This window comes from Megalobrama amblycephala, linkage group LG23, assembly GCF_018812025.1.
Source record: "Megalobrama amblycephala isolate DHTTF-2021 linkage group LG23, ASM1881202v1, whole genome shotgun sequence".
NCBI classification, from domain to species: domain Eukaryota; kingdom Metazoa; phylum Chordata; class Actinopteri; order Cypriniformes; family Xenocyprididae; genus Megalobrama; species Megalobrama amblycephala.
In genome coordinates this window covers 10,427,652-10,452,381 of record NC_063066.1, presented here as the reverse complement: position 1 = coordinate 10,452,381, position 24,730 = coordinate 10,427,652, and the positions used below count along the sequence as shown (strand labels likewise).

General features: G+C 35.4%; 2 protein-coding genes across 2 annotated transcripts in view; one reads left to right on the top strand and one right to left on the bottom strand.

The window, feature by feature from the left end:
• The window catches only part of sash3 (SAM and SH3 domain containing 3), a 10,408-nt gene extending 1,021 nt beyond the window's left edge, over positions 1-9,387 (top strand). Inside the window, exons 2-8 of the mRNA XM_048175930.1 lie at positions 2,110-2,202; positions 3,606-3,740; positions 4,521-4,665; positions 4,746-4,897; positions 6,784-6,993; positions 7,105-7,249; positions 7,343-9,387. Of these exons, the coding sequence (XP_048031887.1) occupies positions 2,110-2,202; positions 3,606-3,740; positions 4,521-4,665; positions 4,746-4,897; positions 6,784-6,993; positions 7,105-7,249; positions 7,343-7,563 (1,101 nt within the window). The 3' untranslated portion in view covers positions 7,564-9,387. The remainder of the gene's footprint in view (positions 1-2,109; positions 2,203-3,605; positions 3,741-4,520; positions 4,666-4,745; positions 4,898-6,783; positions 6,994-7,104; positions 7,250-7,342) is intronic.
• Positions 8,685-24,730, bottom strand: part of zdhhc9 (zinc finger DHHC-type palmitoyltransferase 9) — a 31,933-nt gene continuing 15,887 nt past the window's right edge. Inside the window, exons 3-9 of the mRNA XM_048175931.1 lie at positions 19,873-20,031; positions 17,841-17,978; positions 14,763-14,811; positions 14,393-14,495; positions 12,508-12,611; positions 12,269-12,377; positions 8,685-10,916 (exon numbers count right to left, since the gene is read on the bottom strand). Of these exons, the coding sequence (XP_048031888.1) occupies positions 10,752-10,916; positions 12,269-12,377; positions 12,508-12,611; positions 14,393-14,495; positions 14,763-14,811; positions 17,841-17,978; positions 19,873-20,031 (827 nt within the window). The 3' untranslated portion in view covers positions 8,685-10,751. The remainder of the gene's footprint in view (positions 10,917-12,268; positions 12,378-12,507; positions 12,612-14,392; positions 14,496-14,762; positions 14,812-17,840; positions 17,979-19,872; positions 20,032-24,730) is intronic.

Here is a 24,730-nt window from a genome sequence, read left to right as displayed (position 1 = left end):
CACCACCACATCATCTCAGTTGCTGCAGTTTCCTCTTTGGTCATGGTTTAGATTATGAGTAATCATTTCAGTCGAGATCTGTCAAAAATATATTTCAACATTTTATGATGATGCAGAATGTTGTCACACTTTTCATAGGGAAGTTAATAGTGTGACATGTTACAATATTTTTGTCACATACATGTCAAACAGTGTTTCAACATGGAACTATTTAATTTAATACGATTTTCAAAGAAAAGCAAACTCTGTCATTTTACTACTTTTTTTACCGGCTGAACAATCTCTTCTTGCATTTGGTTGGCTTCGCAGATTGCAGCCTGTTGTGTGTTGTCTAGATAGTGCACAGCTCTGCAGGGATTGGCTGCATGTTGCCTGCGACATGCCCACTTCCTGTGCTGAAAAAAAGTGGCACAGTGAAAGGTTTAGATAACAGAAGAAGTCAAATTGGAACAAATATGCACTGCAGCCCACAAAACCCACGCTGAACGATTTTATCGTTTATTAAAAAGTGCCTTAATTATGAATGAATCAACTCTGGTTCTACTCTAAGAAGCCACACTTTGCAATACAGTGGTTTACATAGTTACACATCAAGTAATATGTAATTACTTTATCATGTAGATCAGAAATGCCTGAACCAGGGCTCATGGGCCAAAGTAAGACCATGATGATAACCTTTGATTCGGCCTACCATGCCATATCAGAATATGGTTACACATTATTTTGACACTTGACACATTCTAGACATCTATAAGTAACTTTGCAGCTACGTGTCAACTAACTCTCATTAGAGTATTAATAGGGTTAGGGTTAATAGAATAAGTTGACGAACTTGGAAAGTTACTTAGAATGTGTTTTGGGGAACCATCAAAATAAAGTGTTTGCAGATATTAAACAGACAGTCTAGTAACACTCTTCTAATGACCACCACTTGACCTGTAGGCCTAGTTGAAAAGTAACTTAGTTATAGAATATATATATATATATATATATATATATATATATAATTCAAATTAAATATAATATAGTAAGAAAAAAATTTGAATTCAATTCAGTCCAATGTCCCTCAATTAAAGGGATAGTTCACCCAAAAAATGAAAATTCTGTCATCATTTACTCACCCTCAAGTTGTTCCAAACCTGTATGAATTTCTTTGTTCTGCTGTACACAGAGGAAGATATTTTGAAGATTGTTTGTTACCAAGCAGTTTTGGGGCACCATTGACTTCCATAGTTTTTTCTTTTTTTTCCATTCTATGGAAGTCGATTGCGCCCTACATCTGTTTGGTTACAAATATTTTTCAAAATATCTTCTTTTATGTCCAACAGAAGAAAAAAATTTATACAGGTTTGGAACAACGTGAAGGTGAGTAAATGATAACAGAATTTTCATTTTTGGGTGAACTATCCCTTTAAATGTGATTTTTGGCCCTTTGTAGTACAAAGTATGAGCAGATCTGATATAGACTGGCACATTGTTTTTGCTATATTTTCAATTACACTGAGATGTTACATTGACACTGTAAAGTGTAAAGATTTCCTATGACAGTTTATTTTTCATGGACAATTCAAAGGCGTACGTTTCTACCCTACAATACACTCATGATTTGATGCAAGTGTAATTTGTGCTTATAATTGCATCTGGTCTATGGATCTGAAAAAGATAGTGTGGCTTTTTCTGCTCAAATGTTGCTCTGGAGGTCTGATAATGCTTCCAAATATTGATCAGGATATATGCTTGTGGAAATACAATAACATTTAATGGCTATTATAACATAGCTATCAGTTAAACCAAACTGAATTTGTTCATGATGCATATAAAATTTCATCAGCGTAATGCTGGATGACTCTGCATTCAACCATAAGGCCATTGGGTCATGAGCAATAAAAAGAAAATGTGAACAGTATCTATCTATCTATCCATCCATCCATCTGTCTGTCTATCATCTGTCTGTCCATCCATCCATCTGTTCAAATCAATTCAATTCAATTCACATTTATTTGTATAGCACTTTTCACAATGCATATCATTTCAAAGCAGCTTTACAGCTTTACCATGTGACTCTGTCCATACTGTAGTCTCTGATGAGAAACTGTTCTGTGTTCATAGCTGTCTCTGCAAAGATCCAGCAGCTTCAAAGACTTCATGAAGCCAAAGCCATCATCTCCTGTAGTGAGCCCTGAGGCTACCTTGGATGAAACAGTAAGTGCAGTAGTTTTTTTTTTTTTTTTTTTTGTATGGAAATGATGTTGCTGTATGAGTATCAAAGTTTTATGAGTATCAAAATATTAAATAATGTGTAGCTGTGCGAATTATTGACAAATATCTACTGACTCAGAGATGAAAAACAACAGCATAAACAGAATCTATATTCATTTGCAAAGTCAGCTTTAACCTTAAACTGAATAACTGCTTCATCTCAAAACTACACTGTTAAAAATATCTAGACAGGATGTCATCCTTTCATGAGCCATTCATGCAGAGAGCCTGCTTAGCCTTCTGTCTGCTTTTAAGAGTAGACAATTTTGGTATCATTTTATATATATATATATATATATATATATATATATATATATATATATATATATATATATTATACATTCCCGTTTATTTAAAGAATTTATTTTTAAAATCAATGTATACTTTTATTAAGCAAGGATGCATTAAATTGATCAAAATTGAGAGTAAATACATTTTGTTACAATAGATTAATATTTCAAATTAATGCTTATCTTTTGAAAATAATAAGAAATAATAAGAAGTAATAATAAGAAGTGTTTCTTGAGCAGCAAATCAGTATATTGGGACTTAATGTGTAATAATATTTCATAATATTTCTATTTTTACTTTATTTTTTATCAAATAAATGCAGTCATGGTTAGCCTATAAGAGACTTACATTAAAAAATCTTACCGACCCCATACATTTATAATAAATATTCATATATGTTGTTAAAACAATGTTCTGTTGAATAATGTGGAATAGCCTTCTGCAGGGGAGTAAAGTGAGGTGCTGCTGAAATAAAAACACAAAAGTAATGTAACAGACTGCTGTAAAATCCCCATGACGCTGACAGGTACTTTTGGTTTTTGTCTGTTCCTTTGATAACTGCACAAATTGTCCTCCTAGTAAACGGAAGAGCATCTGACATTAAGAAGTAGAGCTCAGAGAGGAGGAGCCACATGACTCACTGTGGTAGTGACACAAAAACCAACGTCACAAACTTTACTGGAAATCCTCTTGAGAACAGGGGCCCTTCGCTTTAAAACTAACACTACTTACTGTGGTTATACCACAAAAAATATGTGCTGATTCAGCTCAGCTAGGACAAGCATGGCACTGTTGAACATAACATGGCACATTAGAAATGAGTTATTAATAACACATCAAAGAACTGAAAACATTATTTAAAAACCACGATGGAGCCAGGACACAGTGGACATAACCAGACTAGCAACAATTATTCATTGCCTGTAGCTCCTTTTAGACAAGGGGAAGTTTGATGAGTCGATAAACAAATTTAGTAGCTATACTGAGCAAGTGCACAGTAAAAACAGCAGTTCACATTTACTAAAAGCATCATATTTTTGTGAAATTTCTTACAGCATTTGGAGGGTGCTCCACCTGAGGATTCAGGGAAAAGTAACGGAAAACTTGGAAAGAGATGGAGAAATGTCATATCTCGCACAATGACTCGTAAAACGTCCAAGATGGTACAGAAAGCCCTTGCAGAGGAGGGGGTGAGTTGAAAGCCCAATTATTATGTATACATTCTCTTCGGCTCACAATACATTCTTTTACAGAATATATTAATCATTGGTTAATGTTAATTGCTAAAACACTTTCAAGTTGTATAAATTAAATTATATTTAAAATATATATTTTATAAATTATATGTTTAATTGCATTTTTAAAATAGCATTAATTTATATTAATATTTATAATAAATGCTATAAAAGTTGTAAGTTCATGATACCTATGTATTAATTAAAAAACCCTATTGTAAAATGTTACCATGTTTAAATTCACATTTAAAATTGGTGGTAAAATTCTGTTCACATACCTCAGTCCCAGCAACAGTGTATTATTAATTTAATTTAATTTAATTTAATTTAATTTATTATTATTATTTTTTATTTTTTTTTCAAAGTAAACTAACATACTAGCAACCAGACAGGTCTTAGATTAGGATTAGGATTAGAATTAGGACATTTATGTAACTTTTATAAACGTGCCTTAGAAAAAAAAAATGAAACAATCTTTCAATTGAGGTGAAACAATGCACTGACATATTTTAAGATATGATTTTGACATATTTTATGATTTTAGTCTGGGACTAGGCCTTGTGTGTGAAACCGGGCATTAATGTAACAGACTGAATTTGTCTCCCCCATGTGGATGATATCAGGATATTTTATACACTTAGCAATCTCAGGATGTGGTGTAAAGTTATGTCACAAAGAAATTCATGAGGATAAGAATTGAAATGAACTGTTAATTGTTACATTTGTCGATTTCAGAATGAGAGTGGGGAGGACGGCTCCATGTCTCCGATGTCTCCAAGCGACTGGATTCCAGATCTCACTGCTGGGAACAGAATATCTGTGTGCTCCAACAGTTCAGAGGACATAATACACAGCCCTCTCTCACGCCAGCTCTCTGGATGTAAGCCATCTCAGAACGGTTCAATATAAAGCTAAACCGGGATCATGTAAGGATGATTGATTTATTTCCCTGATGTGCAGGTTCTGACAGACAGAGTCTGGACAGTGGCTTCAGCCAGAGAGACAGTATGAGACTGGAGGACAGCACCTACACAGGGCCCTTCTGCGGCAGAGCCCTTGTCCACACTGACTTCACCCCCAGTCCATATGACATGGAATCTCTCAAACTACAGGTCAGCCTTTTAAAAAGTGCTATTTTTGGACACATTTATCAACAATGTCAACATTTATTCAATGTATTTATGTATTCTCTTTTCTTCTTGTTTTTAATTGGGGTATGTGGGGTAATTTTCATTTTTGGGTGAACTAAACCTTTAATGTTTTTGAATATAGCTTGAAAACTGCAGTCCCCAATCACAAGATTAAAGGATTAGTCCATTTTTAAATACACTTTTCCTGATAAATTTACTCACCCCCATATCATCCAAGATGTTCATGTCTTTCTTTCGTCAGTCGAAAAGAAATCAAGGTTTTTGAGGAAAACATTCCAGGATTATTCTCCTCACAGTGGATTTCAATGGCTACCAACAGATTGAAGGTCAAAATTACAGTTTCAGTGCCGCTTCAAGGGCTTTAAACGATACCAGACGAGGAATAAGGGTCTTATCTAGCGAATCGATCGGTCATTTTCGAAAAAAATACAACCGTTTATGCTTTATAAACAAAATATCGCCTTGAACGTACTTTCCGCTTCCGCATTCTTCATAACGCTTACGCTGAATGTCGACGTCACTTTCCCGCCAAAAACGCGCTCCCTCAGCTGGACTGAGTGGCAAAAAACCTGCTGCATGACTGGATTTAATAGAGGAAACTGCGAAAACGCGAGTAAAACTAACGAATTACACTAAAGGTTGGAATTGAATGTGTTCCTTACAACTTGTCAAATAAACCTAATCCATGGATATTGACATGCAGTCATGAGTCGTGTTTCCTGACATTTATATGTGCCAGATTTCGAGGCCGGGGAAATACATAAAGCAAAATCTGCCTGTGAATATTTTATATTTACAACATAGGTAGGTTTAAATACAAGTATTCACTTATATCAATGTTATATATATCGTCATATCGTCCAGCTCTAAAACATATATAGTTTTATAGTATAGTTTTTGTCAGTGTTGTTTATTTAAAAACACCCAATTATGCATAATATAAGATGGAAATAAATATTTAATTGATGAGTTGTCAACATAATATATAACAATAATATATGCGGTATGATTTTACCTCAAAATCCAACAATTTGACACAAAATGATAACTGCAGATCCATGTTTGCCTGAAGTCCAGCTGTTTCTGTTTCTGTGAATTGCAGTGATCCATTTGCTTTTTTTCTGTTGCTTTCTGCACTTTTTTGTGTCAAATCTATTTGTACAGTCAGTCGCAAAGCTCTTTTCCGTTTTGGATGTGTTTTGTGTGTTTTTCGCGACATTCAAGCTGAAAACTAATGCTGCCGCTCAGTCTTTCTCCACTCATCGGGCGTGACCGCAGTCATAACGGTCGACGGTGACGTCACGTGCATACCCTCTATTCAAGTTACGGAAAAAAACGAAACTGGCGCCGCGTTCGTTCCATAAGTAGAATAGGGAAGGCGTAGAACATTCAGCATAAGCGTTATGAAGAATGCGGAAGCGTAAAGTACGTTCAAGGCGATATTTTGTTTATAAAGCATAAACGGTTGTATTTTTTTCGAAAATGACCGATCGATTCGCTAGATAAGACCCTTATTCCTCGTCTGGTATCGTTTAAAGCCCTTGAAGCTGCACTGAAACTGTAATTTTGACCTTCAACCTGTTGGTAGCCATTGAAATCCACTGTAAGGAGAATAATCCTGGAATGTTTTCCTCAAAAACCTTAATTTCTCTTCGACTGATGAAAGAAAGACATGAACATCTTGGATGACATGGGGGTGAGTAAATTTATCAGGAAAAGTGTATTTAAAAGTGGACTAATCCTTTAAAAGCAACCAGTATATTATTATTATTTTTTTTTTTAAATATATTTGTAGTATGCAGCATATATATTGTATGTAGTGCATTGATATTTTTCAAAACACACAGAAAGGAGACATTATCCAGATCATTGAGAAGCCACCAGTAGGCACCTGGACTGGTAAACTTAATAACAAAGTGGGCTCCTTTAAATTCATCTACGTCACAATACTACCAGAAGAGGACACGCCACCAAAGAGGAAGCGATGCCACAGTCACGGACGCCAGAAACCCAAACCAAAAACCTTGGAGGAAGTTCTGGAGAGAATAGGCCTTACTGTAAGCCTCAAGTTACTTTCATTGCTGTTTTCTTTTAAATTTGTTTGCCACATCATAGTATAAGAGGATCTGCTCTTAGACTTCTTATAAATGACTCCACTGTGTGCCCAGGAGCTGGGATCTCTTCTGTCCATGCATGGCTTCCAGAGTTTGGAGGACTTCACCGGCCTGAAGGAGTCTCACCTGAACGAGCTGAACATCACAGACCCTGAGCAACGAGTAAAGATATTGAAAGCAGCAGAACTGCTTCATGACTGTACGTCCAAGTCTAGACTGTTATCCTAATTGTGTCCAACATTTGTACATATTTATAACTGAGGTCTGTACTAACATCATTTCTGTTCTCCAGCGGAGGATGAATCCGATAACGAGGAGCAAAAGACTGAAATGCCGCGGGACTCGGGTTGTTACGAGAGCACGGAGAACCTGACAAACGGAGGTGAGGAGCCCCAGGTGGAATCCCAACCGGAGCCAGAAACAGATTCGGACACAGAAACAAAGCTCAATGCCGTTCAGGAACAACTGGAGGAGATGAAGGTGGAGGATAGTCCTGAGAATCAAACAGAGTGAAGCCACCTGAATGTTCTTTTGATTTGCTTCTTTAAAACTCTTTTAACCTCTCTGTGATGGATCGAGAGTGTCATAACCACATGCTGGATTATATTCCATGAAGAAAACTATTTCATATGCACAGCCTATACAGAAGCCAATAGGTCTTCTTAGAAGATGGCATAAAGGTCTCGAAGGTACTATCATCTATGGACATCTTTTTCTCTTTGACTTTATTGCTCAGAAAGTCTGAACCACAATATATATCTTCAAAACCTTCAAAAGGCTTTGAAATCTAACTGAAACAAAGTTTTTTGAGGAATTTTGAAAAACTGACTTCGCACAAAGCAATATTCCATGGATTAAATCCAAGGCTATGTTCTTACATAAATTGATTAACATGATGGTAACCCAAATACTGATTTTATACATTAAATACAAGGTTAAATATTTAAGCCATCTTTTCTGGTAAATTGACCCCTGGTCTCACAGACAAGGCTTAAGCTAGTCCTAGACTAAAATGCATGTTTGAGCTGTTTTAACGGAAATCCACTTGTACTGACATGTCTTAAAATATGTCAGAGCCATCGTTTCGTCTCAAGATGCACACCAGTAATGTTTTTTTTTAAGTGTACGTTTATAAAAATACTTAAAATATCCTAATTGACTAAGGCCTAATCCTTGTTTAGGCTAAGCCCGGTCTGTGAAACCGGGCCTACATGTATTATGTTTGATCTAACTGTGATTCTCTAATATCTGAGAAGTTTCATCATCATCATACCTTTAGCTATGAAGTAGCATTTTATATACTACTATTTTTCCGTTTCTGTCGTAATGAATGTACGCAAGTAATACGCAACAAGTGCACTCGAAAATGTTTTTTTTTGCTAGGCATGAAAGAGGAAAAGCACATTGTTCATGTACATGCATATTATTCTTTTGCTTCTATAGTCAATGATTTTGGTTCCTGTTTGTGGTGATGTTTGTTACGATATGGCTATTTTTGTTTTCAAACCTGTTATTGTTGATTTAATACTTGTATTTCTTTTTTGCCATTCCATTTGTCTTTATATCGATGTCTGTACCTTCAGGGTTTTCTTTAACAAAAAAAAAAAAAATTTTGAAACTACACCACAAAGAAATTGTAATAATACCATATAATTTAATGAACATACATATACACACAAATTCATAAAGTAGAAAGTGAATAGTATGAGGATATACATGATCACAGTGTTATTACCAAGCAAACTGAACATAACCCAATTTGTGATGACATACAATGTGTACATTATGCATTGTATCCAAATATCTAGAGCAGACCATAATTTGCTAATATTCCAAACTTACACGTTACACTGACTTGGCATTAAAGATTTCGATTTTGTTGTGCCTCGTTTAGTAAATTAGCATATAATTATGACATGTTTGATGATAAAAAATAAGTTGTGGGCTTGATTCAGCGCAACTTTAAGCACATTTCCATATACTCAGTAATACCTTCAGCCTAGCAAATGAATATTCACATCTTCCATACACAGTAACAGTGTAATTAAACATCTGATAGAAGCACATTCTGTTAGTTATGTAGGACTAAATTTCCAGCAATAATGAACTTTTACCCTCAACACATTTTTTAACACCAGTAGAGGTACTAACGATCTAAAAACTAATTGCATCTCACAAACATTCCAGCTCACACACTCCTAAATGCTTTAAGATGGCACTGAACTGGCAACCATTTTAAGCTGGCTTTTCCAAATGACTCCTTTATTCACTTCTAAACAATACTGCCCATGTTTCCTTCTCTGAAATAAATAGCTGGTTATGATGAGAAACAAAAAATATATGAGTCCGTAGGTCCCTGATGTCTGTAGGTCTGTCCCTTACAAGCGGCCATCAACATACTACATTGAAATTAGTAAATGCGAGTACAATACACATTTTGCTACCTTAAACGTGGTGAAAAGAATGTGGAAAATGAAAAACAAGCACAATTTAAAGAGATTTCTCAATTGAATGCAAAAGCATGCTTAAATGACACTGAAGATGGATTGGTCAACTGGCCTTTTCCATGTCTAGACTCTGGAAGGTTCGTTTTTTAGATGTAAACCAAACTTTATCTTTCATTTATTCTGTGCACAAACACGCCACTTGGCCTCGAGTAATAATATCCAACTCTTAGAGAAAAGGAAAGCGGGGAATGATAGTATGATGCTCAAATGTCAGGCGGTTGCGGAAAGACCTTGTTAAGTAAGACAATATGGAGGGAATGTAGTAGATCCAAATAATAGTAATAACAAATCAGGCATGTTTTCCACTTCTCAGGGAATTTGCAGCTTCTCAGTCATTTTTACATTATGTACATTAACTCCATGGCTTTTTTGCATTCTGATAGATCATTAGCATTGTATAAAAATGATGTTAATTGACTTACACGTACAGGTATGAGTAGTACTGGGGCATTATGGAGTCTTCTGTAGATGTAATGGTAGAGCATAGATAAGGCACTCTTACTGATGCAGATCGGCCTGTACTCAGTGGCACACACATCTCACAGCCTCTACTTTCCACCATCCATGCTGATTGTAAAATCAAGTCTGAGCATAACTTTCTGATTTGACATTGAGTTGAATCACATATATAACTGACTTAGTTACTAAGTTGATCCAAATGACCCCATTAACAGAATAAAGCATTTTTGTTGGACCTAATGTCAGTTTATGACTAAAGCACTTTTCCTTTAGAACACTTTGAAAACAAAAAAAGTCTAATCCAGTGGGCATTTTGCACAAACTACTATAGAAGCTACTCATGGGTCTTACAGGGCACACAAATGGTTAGGAATAATGGAGGCAGGCTATACAGAAACAGGTAATGACACTGAAAAAACAACCGAACATTTCACAAGCTCTTTCGAGGGAAATAATGTCCTTATTACGTTTCAGCGTAGCCCATTCTCATCCGATTCAGTCTCTGGTTCCCCATTTCCCTCATTGTGAGTTTCATCATGCTGTGATTCAGAGAGGAGAGTCTCAAGACCTCCAGATCTAGTCTCGAGTGCTAGCGCAGGATCCAAGCGGGATAACTCGCTCTGCGAAAGAGTATCAGAGAACTATGGCCACTGCTTTGAACGTCAGAGTCGAACAGTTTTTCTGTGCGTGTTCCTTCACGTGAGCACATTCAGAGTTTGAGAAGTCTGGAGAAAGCTAGTGGGTCGACTCTTTGATGACTGCAGGGGCGATGGCATTGGGGGACGTTGGCGAGAGGGGTTTCTCTTCTTTAGGGGAGCTGGCACTTTTCTGGCCTGCGCCAATGCCGGGTTTGGCTTCATCGGGGGTGTGCTCATTGGGAATCAGGGGAGCTGAGGATTTCTGCAGGAAGTGGAAACACACCGTAAGCAATCAAGGAGTGACGTTCACAGAAATGTGTGAGTGCCATTGTTCTTAACCAGGGGTTAATGTACCCCAGGAGGTACTTAAGCAGGTTTCAGAGGGTACAAGGAAAGATTTTGCAAATATAAAGTGTTGAATAGAGTGCAACAGAATGGGTCCCATTCATTTTTTTTGTTCAGAACATTTAAAAAAGCAAAAAAGTATTTGAAAATCAGACAAAAAGACAAAGGTACAAGACTGTGTACTAAACAGGGATTAATGAGGGAAAGAACTACAACCCCAAAAAGCATTGCAAACGACAAATTCAAATTATTAAGAAATACAAAACAAAATAGTTCATATATATATACAACAGACTAACTCGATTACATCATTTGCAGTGCTTCATGGGAATCGGAAGCTGCCACAGAATTATTTTTGTGCAATTTGCTTGTATCGATTCTCTGATTGGTGGAGATTTCTGTGCAGAATCATGGGTAATGTTGTTTTTCACCAAGAATTCCACTGTTAAACATGATTTTTTTTTTTTTTTTATATTGAAATAATGTGATGGCTTCAACAAAAATATCGATTAACAATCTCATAGCTCACAGTAGATATGTCTTCAAAAGTTTTCATTCAAAATCAATTCCCCTAGGAAAAAATCATATACTTCGGGAACCCTATTAAAGAGGAAACTACTTGATTCTTAAGTGAATCATCATAATAGTGACCATGGCCAATTTAATCATATTAATAATAATTCTGATTTATCTTCACTATAATGAAAGTTTAAAGGAAAAAAAGGAGTTAAAATGGTTCTGTGGGAGAACATAAGACAAAATAGTTAGGAAATGCTTATCTAGTGATTAGTGGAACATCTGAAACCTCTAATGCAATTTAACCCTTGACAATCATTAGATAAGGATAAAAAATTAGTTTATACAGACTGCACTAACGAAAATCAACTTCTAGCCAATTAAATATTTTAGAACCAAGCATAACTAGAACAAATATATAGAAATTGTTAAAAATAACATGACCATGGCAACCCTGAACCAATTAACCAAACATATTTTATTTATGTTTTTACTGATACATTGGACATGCAGAGCTGTACAGACTTCAGCACTATGACTACGAAAGCCGCATCAAGCTAAAACCACTTAATGCATTCATTTACTCCACATGGTTCTTTTCCCTGGCCTTCTAACCCACCCAGCTCTTAGGGTAATTGATTTAGGATCTTTCTTGCAGACTCACTACTCAACGCACAGCAAGGCAGCCAGCAACATTTCTGCCAAATATACCCTGGCTTGTTCACTCACACACTTATAAAAATGCTGTCTTACTGTGGTTTGTGAAACAGGGTTGCCGTTCTTATTGGTAGAAGCAGCAGACGCATCACAGGGGGCGGGGCTTGACGAGTCTTCCAGCATCACACCTCTTCTGTCCAACACACTAGCAGGAGAGAAAGACAGAATTAACTCAAAACTAACTTCATATTTTGTTGTCTAATGCAATGACATCCAACGTATCAAAATACTTATTTGGAGCTAGTATACAAGCAAAACTACATTAATGTTTCTACCTGGGGTAAGTAGGGCCACACAGAACCTCACAGCAGTTCTTGATGATGTTCTTGTGACTGTAGGGGTTCTGCACACGGTTCTTTCCCGACCACGAACCTTTGATCTGTGAAGTAGAGAAGAAGGACTTAAAACTTTGAAAAGAAATCCACCAGCACAATGTCAGAACTGCTGTCACATTCTGACTGAACCTCCAAACTTCTACTGGATCTTCACTCTGATGTTTTATGTTATAAAGCGTCTGTGCAAAAAGGAGGCTTGATAAAAAAGAATCTCTTATTTGTTATCCTTTATTTAAATGTGCTGTTTTAGTTCTAGCCACTTCTTCCCTATGGATTTCATTTGATCTAGTCAAGCACTTCAAAGTTCTTCATCTTAAAAAGTCATGCTGTTAGTGTTTCATCTGCTCCTAGATATAAATGTATGTATGCATCACAGGCAAATCTGAAGGAAAAAAAAAAAAAAAAAAATCATCTCAAGTTTCTAAGTTTCATGTGTGGTATTCCCCAACAGAAGTTACCAGGTTCAGGTTTCAGTATCATGTAGTTTAATTGTATCTGAATTTGAATGGCAACTATGATTGTGTCTGCGGGTATTGATAAATCTATTTATGCAGGATCCAATTTATACAAAATCAAAGGCGAACAACCATCATGTCACACCATATTACTTGCAGCAACTGCATCCTCTCAAGCTTCCTCCCTTTCTTGCTCTTTTTTTACTCCTCATTAACAGGAAAAGTAGGGCCAGAGGGCAAATATGGCAAGAAAACATTTTAAATTAATCATTAGGGCCAAGTGTGAAAGTGCCACAGAACTACAGATTCTGCAAAACTAAATCAGAGCGCTCAAACTGCTGCAGGGAATCCAAGCACATATATATGCAATATATGTGTGCGTTTGTACATTATATATGCATTCGTTTGAGCATGCATGGATTTTCTATGAATAGGGTACACAACAGGATATGAAGCTCTCCATTTTTCTATTTTCTTTTTGTAAAATGAAAGGAGGTGCTTAACCTTTAGAAAATGTTGATCGGATTTCAGTTTTATTTTTTATTGTTTTCTAGGGGGTTTGTAATTTTTGCAAACCTGTTACTAAATGTGACTTTTTCAACTAAATATAAACCTGATTTCTGTGATTGTCTAGCAAATAAACATCAACTAATCATCAAAATTAAATAAAATCTCAAATCAACAAATAAATAAAATAAAAATGAAGCCTATGTAACTGGACTGCAAAATTTATAATTAAACTAATTATTTAAATAATGAGGAAAGTCATGTAGTAACAGCATTAGCAAAATAGGGGACTCAAATGTCATGTTTTTCATTTATTTTTTATCATTTTAACAATATATTTAATCATATATTAATAATATTTTTATAACACATTTCATTTATAATTAATTAATAGTTCATAATTAAAATTAGCTAAAAATATTTTACTACAATGAGTTCAATTTCAGTTCAACAAATGATTTTTTTTTTTGATGAAGTCAAATAAGAAATCATTTTTATGATGTGCATAAATATCTGATGCGTTTAAAGCTTCTTTTCATGCCAGGTTAATCTTATGTTACATAATGGTTTATCTAACAGCAAACAGATTTGTGTCTCTAATGCTTTGAAAACGTAATAGGACACCAGTGTGTACCCGGTTCATAAACAGTGCCATAAATACTGTATATACTGTACATAAAACTCTTGTTGAGATGTTTTCTGTGCTTTCTTATCGCAGAGAAGGCACTGTTGCCAAGGTGACTGCTAGATCTAGTGTGCTGAAATGCTCTGGGGCATGTGTTTATCTTTCCAGCCATGTGACAGCAGCAGAAGTCAAGAACCGACAGTAGACTTTGGAACAGACAGGTAAGAAACAGACTTACATCCTCATTGGTGGTCTGGTTGAGGGAGATCAAGTAGGTGTGAAAGCCAGTCAATCCCACCACAGACCAGAGGGTGAAAAAACACACCAGAACCTCCAACACAGTGCAACGGGGAGTCAAGGAAACAACAAATATATCAAAAATATCTACAATATGCTGTAAAAAAATGTCTTAAATGTCTTTGTTCAGAAATACAAAAGAAAATTTTGAAAAGAAAATATGTGCTATGTGCCTGTTTAACTGTTATACAATTAGTACACAAACACTATGTTTAGCTTGATAAATCATTTATAACATGGCAAGTTTATGAGGAGCTCATTTTGTTTTCAAATCTTCAGCAAATGGCTCTGGAGCTCAAATGAAAGGATATGTTCCAGGAGTTTCTTTAAGGGTATTCACAAATCCTGAATCCACAGATCCTATAAAACACACAAAATAGTATTTTTTTTAAATCATGTATCCATGCATGCATTGCAAGCAGTAACTCACTGCATCAGAGGTCTCAGCATCTCGCTTTCTCTCTCCCATCATTACATGTTCAGAAGATTTTCGCACATCCACCCACACTCTGCCAGTGCCGAGATATTTTGCACTGTTCGTTTACATCCACCTTTTCAACCAAAGTAGCTATATTTGCATTCAGCCTCATAATCTGATGAAGGAATAGTTTACTCAAAAATGTGTCATTATTCACCATTACAGGCTATCAAACTCAAAAAAGGATAAAAGACATGCTATAAAAATCAGAGTAGTCTCTTACTTGTATACAGTATATAAGATAAACAGAACAAAATGTATGCCATTTTTCACTAATGTTTTAACCTTCTCTGCTGCTCTCAAATTAAATATGACACCTATGGTGAAGGTTTGGCATGATGACATTTGGTTATGTGATACTTGAGAACCAATGACATTTGATGTTATTGTGTCCGACCTGCAATTTAAACTTAAATATAGTTCTGTACATCATACAAAGCAATCATATGGCTTCAGATGACTTATATAGAGCACATTTTAGGGTCATTTGCAGTGTTTTTTTAACATTTTTGGATCTTGACTGGACAAGTTCACTATAAATGCTGTGAAGAATATTTAGAAATTCTATTTTGTGTTCCATAGGATAAAGAACAGCATACTGGATTGGAATTACATGAAGATGAGTAAATAATAACATAACTTCTATAACATAAGTACTATTACTTTAATAAATCAGATACTGATATTTCAATTAGAATAAAATCTCAATCTGAAAATAAATGATCTGACTGTCCTCAATCCAAATTAAATTAAAGGTGCCCTAGATTCAAAAATTGAATTTATCTTGGCATAGTTAAATAACAAGAGTTCAGTACATGGAAATGACATACAGTGAGTCTCAAACTCCATTGTTTCCTCCTTCTTATATAAATCTCATTTGTTTAAAAGACCTCCGAAGAACAGGCGAATCTCAACATAACACCGACTGTTACGTAACAGTCGGGGTCATTAATATGTACGCCCCCAATATTTGCATATGCCAGCTCATGTTCCCAACATTATGAAAGGCATTAGACAAGGGCAGCCAGTAACGTCTGGATGTGCACAGCTGAATCATCAGACTAGGTAAGCAAGCAAGGACAATAGCAAAAAATGGCAGATGGAGCGATAATAGCTGACATGATTCATGATAACATGATATTTTTAGTGATATTTGTAAATTGTCTTTCTAAATGTTTCATTAGCATGTTGCTAATGTACTGTTAAATGTGGTTAAAGTTACCATCGTTTCTTACTGTATTCACGGAGACAAGAGCTGTCACTATTTTCATTTTTAAACACTTGCAGTCTGTATAATTCATAAACACAACTTCATTCTTTATAAATCTCTCCAACAGTGTAGCATTAGCCGTTAGCCACGGAGCATAGCCTCAAACTCATTCAGAATCAATGTAAACATCAAAATAAACACTGTACTTACGCAATTAGACATGCTGCATGACGAACACTTTGTAAAGATCCATTTTGAGGGTTATATTAGCTGTTTGAACTTCTTTTATGTTGTTTAAGCGCGAGCTCTTGGGGCGTGGAGCACGAGAATTAAAGGGCCGCACACCCTGAATCGGCTCATTTCTAATTATGCCCCAAAATAGGCAGTTAAAAAAATGAATTAAAAAAAATCTATGGGGTATTTTGAGCTGAAACTTCACAGACACATTCAGGGGACACCTTAGACTTATATTACATCTTTTAAAAAAAAGTTCTAGGGCACCTTTAAAATCTGAGAGGTGGTGCATATCTTAACCTGTTCATCAGAACATTAACTGCCATGTAAACCGTTAAATACAACCGCTTTTACAATCAGATTAAAAAGATTAAAAAAACTTGTGTGCAGCACAGTGCAACTCTCTTCCACCTGATGAGAAGAAAGCTTTCTAGGCATATTTTTAGATTCTGTATGTTAGAAACGCAATTCTGCTAGTTACACACTGGTTTGGAGTTGCCTACTGTGTCTACAATGAAAGAGACCGATGACTGGGGATACATATGGTAAGAATTAAATTACATTAAATTATTTAAATTAATAGGCCAGACACCAGAAACAGCACAAACTGGATTTGATGAAAGGTCAGAACTGATTTAAAAACATAATGAAAAGAAAGCATAAACATGATAAGCACATACAACATTTGAAGGGGAAAAAAAGTATTTAAAGTGGATTGGGAAAATAAAGTGATAGGCCTCTCTCTTCAGAGAGTCAAATAGAAACACTCAACATGCTCTTGCAGTGTAGACAGCTTTGTTTATTATAAAAGAGAGATCTCATTTTGTTGGGTTGCAATGTGCCACTGTTAACATTGTGTGGGTTAAATATATGCTTTCTCTGATAAGACTCATAAGTTTCTTGTTGCTATGGCAACGTTGATACGAAAAGCAGCTTTTTGAATGTACAGACATTTTGTTTAAACTACACGTAATGCACAGTAAACAGATATTTCTGTCTATTCTGTCAAACCGCACTTTTAAAATCTGCAGTTTGACTGAAATTATTCAGACTGTCTAAAACATGTGCATGTAAACAGTGTCATTAAAACCAAATTACTGAATTACATTTAAAAATGAATTAGGATGTGTTTTACTTTGATATTTAGATCACAGGATCAGAGCAAATTGTCTGCTGCGCTCTCGTCCTTGCCGTCTATGATGCACTTTGAGAAGAGAAAGATCAAAGAAAAGCAGGACTGAACCACACCTGAGAGGACAGCATTCACGTGCATATTGAGTGTCGCTTAAAGGCACTTGTTTTCCCAGAAACCTTGATCATTAAACCTCGTCTGTGCATTTTAAATGGTTATCGATAACATGAAAATTTAATTTCCTCTTTCAAATAATCTATTTTTGCATGTCTACACTAAAGATATACACGTACACCTATACACTCAAACACACATTTTCTTACTGTGATACTCACGTAGAACCACATGGACGATGTCGAAGGCGAAGATATAGATGGTGAGTAGAGACAGCGAGAGTGTAAACAGGTAGAAATATCGGTAATTCCTCTTTCCTACGCAGTTTCCGACCCAGGGGCAATGATGGTCAAACCGGTCTGAGGGAAAGACGCACAGAATCTTGAGACTTTACAAACATACTTTCTCATATTAATTTGTGAAAGTCTAAAAGTCAGTTTCTACATTCTAACAGTGATGGTGGATCTTCTGTCAGAAAGAGATATTTTAAGCTGCTAAAAATATCTGGAGATGGTACCCAAACCAGAGATTGCGTGTGTGCGGCAGGTGCAGGGCCGCCCAAACAAATGGCCCTGTGTTCAGGATGACAGAGCAAAACTGAGACCTCAGTGAACTCTCTAATATCAGCATATGTAGCTCACTAACCTTAATATGTGTGAGCGAGTGAGTGTGCTGTCTGACTCATCTCTCAACAATTCACTATTATACTGGAGTATCAAATGGCACGTACATGGGCAACTATATCAAAGGCAAGAATTCTTGTGAATTCTTGTGTGTAGACATAGTAAAAAAGAATATACTGTATGTAAAAATACAATTACCTGACAAAAAACCATAACTGCAGCAAATTATTTTTATGGATACAAAACAAATTATAAATCTAGTGAAACTGGCAACAAACATTTAATAAACTATTTTAAAGATTTTGAAGTGTTAAAATGCCATTCGGTTTAACTGTCCAAAGGCCAATACAGCCATTTCATTTGTGATTAAAATATCTTAAAATGTAATAAATCTATTTTTTTTTATTCTGACATGATTTTTTTAACATCATATATCAACATTGTGCAAAATGGCTTTAAAATTATGTGAAATAAAAAACTCGTTGCTTTGTTATGAGAAAGAACGTCCGGAAAATTGAATTTCATTGATGTCATTCAGCGTAACCAATATAAAGGGACCACTTTGGATCAAGTCATGCGTTCAATATCATGTGACAGAATGTGACATCATTCAGACATCTGCAAAGGACCACATGGTTGTGAAGTAAAGTAACTCTCTTTTAACTATCTGAAAAATTCATTTTTTTCACTTGCTCATATGCATGTCCTGAGAAATCAGGTAATTCGGTACAACCGCTATAAAACATGGAAAATGTTGTAATAATTTAAAAACTTGTACCAAATATAAAATGTTTGAATGTCCTTTTGCTAGGTAGCTAGCAAGCTAACTAGCTAGCTGGCTAGATATCAACCTGTTAACATTGTCATTCAACAAATCGTCGTTCGGTATGACCAAAAGTGTCATTCGGTGAAACCGAAATTTTGGTTAAACCAAATGACTTTTTGGGGACTAATTTTGTCCATCTTGTAAAAAATGACAAAAGTAGTGTTAATTGATTATAAAAACCACATAATCTCATTGTTAACACTTAATAACACTTTAAAAACCTTATTCGTCAATGACCCATATATAATTTGTTAAATCTATTACAATACCAAAATATCTGTTTACTATTTTGATATTCCTGTGAATGCAAAGCATTACATTTTTCAGTCACCTGATCCTTCAAAAATCATTCTAATATGCTGATGATTTGGTGCTCAAGAAAAATGTAGTACTATTATCAATGTTGAAAACAGCGGTTTAATATTTTTGTGAAAACTTAATACATTTATTTAGGATTTTTTGATGTATAGAAAATTCAAAAGAGCAGCATTTATAGTATTTGAAATAGAAATCTTTTGTATTGTTATAAATGAAACACTTACCACTGTAAAGCTGCTTTGAAACTTTCTGCATTGTATAAAGTAATATATAAATAGAGGTGACTTGACTATAAACGCCTTTAATGTGCCTTTCGCTCAATTTAATGCATCCTTGTTGAATAAAAGTATTAATTTCTTAAAAAAAAAAATACCGACTACCAAAATTCAGTCATTTAGAAAAAAGCACACCTCTTCTCAACAAGCCACACTCTTTAAGGTACCATTCATCACTGTAGTACAAAAGGTTAATGTTTCAAACACTCACCCACACAGTTGTCACAGATGCTGCAGTGAGAAGCACGAGGGGGTCTGAAGATCTTGCAGGTGTAGCAGTACTTCAGCTTGACGATCTGGTTGTTAATTTGCACATTCTTGATGCGGGGCGGAGGTCGCTGTCCAGCCAAGACGTTCCCATTGGCCGCTTCTGCAAGAGATGGGTAGAAACAATAAACCTGGAGACCAGCAACCGCTCCATTTGCACAGCCACTGAAGGAGCACTCACAGGACTCAAGGGCATTTCAGATAGTATGACTCAATGACACAAGACACATAAAACACACCAATAAATCAAAGCCGTGAACTTAAGTGTGTGTGTGGCTTTGTGAAAAAAGGGTCACACCCTCAAATACAAAATAGGTTCATTTTTATTTATGGTGCAGGTATGATTTTTGTACTAAAGTTGAATGTTAAACTGAATGAGGTTAAAATGCTCTTCTTAGAGAAAGTATTTACCAGTCCAATGCATGAAAAAGATTTCAAAGGAAATTATTAGAAAACATGAAAGGGATAAGCCAGTCATTATCACAAAATAAACCCTTTTAGACCATGACATGAAGCGAGGATCTTGTACCATCCTGAAAGGGTTTATTTTGCACTAATAACAGGCTGACTGCACATTATCCCACTTAATAAATGGCTATCAAATCAGTAAAATAAATCGACATGAAATATTCATTTAAATTATCATGATTTGATTTTGTGAGAAGAAAGATGGAACTAGCACAATGCAAAATGATGCAAGTGAACAATGCAAAAGTTATGCAATAAATTCTGGGGTGTACATATTAACGAAAACGTTTTTTCATGACTTCTTGTCTCCTTGGATCTGAATGCTTTGAAAGCATATCCAGACTATTGATATAAGAATTTCATCTTTTCTATTCCTTTTCGTTCATTTGCATTTGCTCAAAATGACTAATTTACATCTGTTCTGAAAGCGACAATAATGAAGGCAAAGCACTTCATTTACAAGACTAGACTCGAATTTCAGCATGCAGTGGAAAAAGGTAATTTCCTTACATTTGTCAGCTCTGTACTTTTATACTCCAGGGAAGTGGCAGCATTAGCATGTGCTCAGGAGGCAGAACTACACAGCTGCCTCCTAATCCACACGCCAGGGTTGGCTAAAACAGCACATCCATACTCGCATCTGATCCAGCATTAGCCACTTTTAATCAGCCACACAGACATTCATCTAAAAATAGCATATTAAAGCTGGGATGTTGAAATGGAGCAGAGACGGCAGAGGAAATTTGTAGAAATCAATCTTTGCCCTGCCCTGCTGCAGTACTCAAACAAAACTGCCCTATTTTAAGAGGGTACAGTTGAATCAATACCAAAATTTTGGCTCACCATAGTGGTCTCAAATAAAAATAAATAAATACATAAATGAATACCCTTGAGCGGCTGATAATATGAAATGAAACCAGGGCTTTCAGCACATTCAGCAATTCAATGTCAAGAATTTGTGAGGAATCTTTTGTTGTTGATCTGATAATGCATTTAGTTCCACTACTTTCTACAAAAATGTTCTGCCTTAAAACGCTCCAGTTTAAATGCTCAGCGAAGAGCATCAAAGATCTATTTACTGTCTATTTACAACATGTTTTTGAAGCGTTGATCATTGTAACCAATCACAGACATATTTGTGAGAGGTGTTTACGAATCCACTCAACAGTGCTCAAAGCATCACATTTTTAAAGGTGCCCTAGAACGTTTTTTTAAAAGATGTAATATAAGTCTAAGGTGTCCCCTAAATGTGTCTGTGAAGTTTCAGCTCAAAATACCCCATAGATTTTTTTTAATTCATTTTTTTAACTGCCTATTTTGGGGCATAATTACAAATGAGGCGATTCAGGGTGTGTGGCCCTTTAATTCTCGTGCTCCACGCCCCAAGAGCTCGCGCTTCCCTTAAACAACATAAAAAAAGTTCAAACAGCTAATATAACCCTCAAAATGGATCTTTACAAAGTGTTCGTCATGCAGCATGTCTAATCGCGTAAGTACAGTGTTTATTTTGATGTTTACATTTGATTCTGAATGAGTTTGATAGTGCTCCGTGGCTAACGGCTAATGCTACACTGTTGGAGAGATTTATAAAGAATGAAGTTGTGTTTATGCATTATACAGACTGCAAGTGTTTAAAAATGAAAATAGCGACGGCTCTTGTCTCCGTGAATACAGTAATAAACGATGGTAACTTTAACCACATTTAACAGTACATTAGCAACATGCTAACGACACATTTAGAAAGACAATTTACAAATATCACTAAAAATATCATGTAATCATGGATCATGTCAGTTATTATTTCTCCATCTGCCATTTTTCGCTGTTGTCCTTGTTTGCTTACCTAGTCTGATGATTCAGCTGTGCACATCCAGACGTTAATACTGGCTGCCCTTGTCTAATGCCTTGAACATGAGCTGGCATATGCAAATATTGGGGGCGTACATATTAATGATCCCGACAGTTACGTAACAGTCGGTGTTATGTTGAGATTCGCCTGTTCTTCGGAGGTCTTTTAAACAAATGAGATTTATATAAGAAGGAGGAAACAATGGAGTTTGAGACTCACTGTATGTCATTTCCATGTACTGAACTCTTGTTATTTAACTATGCCGAGGCAAATTAAATTTTTGAATCTAGGGCACCTTTAAAATTTCAGTATCAACTTGGTATCAAAGTCAGTACTTTTGACAACACTACAAAAATATATTGAATATTTGCTGAAATTTGATATAAACTGCATTTAAATTACTGACTTAAATTAAAGAATGAACATTTTTTTCAATCAGATTAAACTAATCACTATTAAGTGATCTTGAAAAATGTGTATATATTTGGTAGCTTACAAGGATATATGATTTCTAGACCTGGAAAGGTCATCTAAGTTAATAAAATCTTACATATACATATTTCTAGTTATGTCAAGCTTTAAAATAATTTATCGATTAGAAATTATGAGGAAAAAAAAATAGAAATCTTTATCTTTGATTCTTATCCAGATATAAATCACAAATAAATGGAAAAGTCATGGGGCCTTCAAATATTGTTGTGGACAGTAGGGGGCCTTGGGGTCAAAGACGTTTCTAAATTTCAACATTCATTTAAATGTATTAATTTTTATGCTTCTATGCCTGAATTTGCAATATGATGTTATCGTAGTGTTATACGTGTTTTGTACCATTTAATCACTTTAGTATACAACACAACCCTATTAGAGAGAGCTGAAGAACAATTCTAAATGTGAACATGCTCCACAAAATTAGTGAAAATAGGGGTTAGTGTATATTTAATAATATAAGAGGATACTGCGGGTTATCAGGGGAATAGTCAAAGGGAATGATGTCCTGGTTTAGTGAACATCAGTAATAACAAATGCTGCACCGCCCCATGGCACGTCTGAGCATCAGCAGTGGTGCTGATGTGTAACAACGGTGCTCTTGTATAAAAGAGAAACCAGGGAGGGGAGTTGGGACAAGGGAGGTGGAACGGAGAGAAGTGAGGGTGGAGAGCATAGGGAGATGAGTTCATCAACGGTGACACGCTGGTGACTGAACTAGAGAAGGCATTATTCCCACAGAGCCACAACCACACAAATGAATCACTAGAAGTGAAATTAGCAAGATGAGAGCAGCAAGTTATTCTAATCTAATCTAATCGCATTTAATTAGTCAGACGCAGTGACGTTAACCTTTGTGACATTCAAAGTAGGACAGGTTTGCAAAAAAAAAAAAAAAAACTATAAATACACAAGTCCTTATTATAGTCCTATTTTCTAAAAATTAATATTTTTGCTGCAGGGTAAATGGATATTTTTTCAGTTTACTCGACTCACTGTGGAAGAGGATGGAAAAAGGTCTAAGATAATCTAAGGCAATTTCTCTCACCCTTTAACAATGAATGTTTGGGGGAAAAAAATCCTTGCTATTTAAAAAAAGGCAAGACAAATGTCTCCGGTGTGCCCTAGGATTTCAATGACCCTCAGCAGTTTCTGCCAAACACTCCTACAAAAAATATAACTTTCACTCAGTATAGTGATAACACTGGTTTCTGTTCAAGGCAGCTGAGATATGCCATTGTGTGGGTGTGCACAGTCATGTGAAAAATATCTATTTTTTATTTGACTTTTTGTGCCTTTAATGAATAGTAAAGTGAAGAAAAACAGGAAAGTGTAGAGGGAGAGGCAGGATCAAAAGTACATAGATCAGACTCAAACTTGAACTCTCCTGGAGCAGCTCATGTCCTCTGTAGCTGTGAAATCTCACTTGTGCTTATTCAGAATTGTGCAAGACAATTTTTTGACTCAGTAGAACATGTACAAATTACATTTAGTACGTTACGTTTAAGGTTATGTTTTCAGTGAATAACAATTCAAATTTTGGATTGTTCCTCACACAAAGCCAACATATAATTTGAAATATAGCACTTTACACTCTAAAAAATGCTGGGTTAAAAACAACCCAAGTTGGCTTGAAAATGGACAAACCCAGTGATTGGGTTGTTTTAACCCAGCGGTTGGGTTAAATGTTTGCCCATCCTGCTGGGTAGTTTTATTTAAACTAACTATTGTTTAAAAATTGCTATATGGCTAGCTTAAAATGAACCTAAAATTGTTGGGAAATTAAAAACCAGATGCAATTAGAGGCAACAATAATAGACAAAAGGTGAATGTTTATTAATAAGCTTTAATATTGTATTAATATAAATTTAATAGTTTAATAGTTTATTAATATAAATTTATTAATAAGCAATTTAATAAATATTTATTGTTTAATAATTATTCATTGAACATTAATAAATGTTAATTTCCAACATACTTTGGGTTAATTTTAATTAAG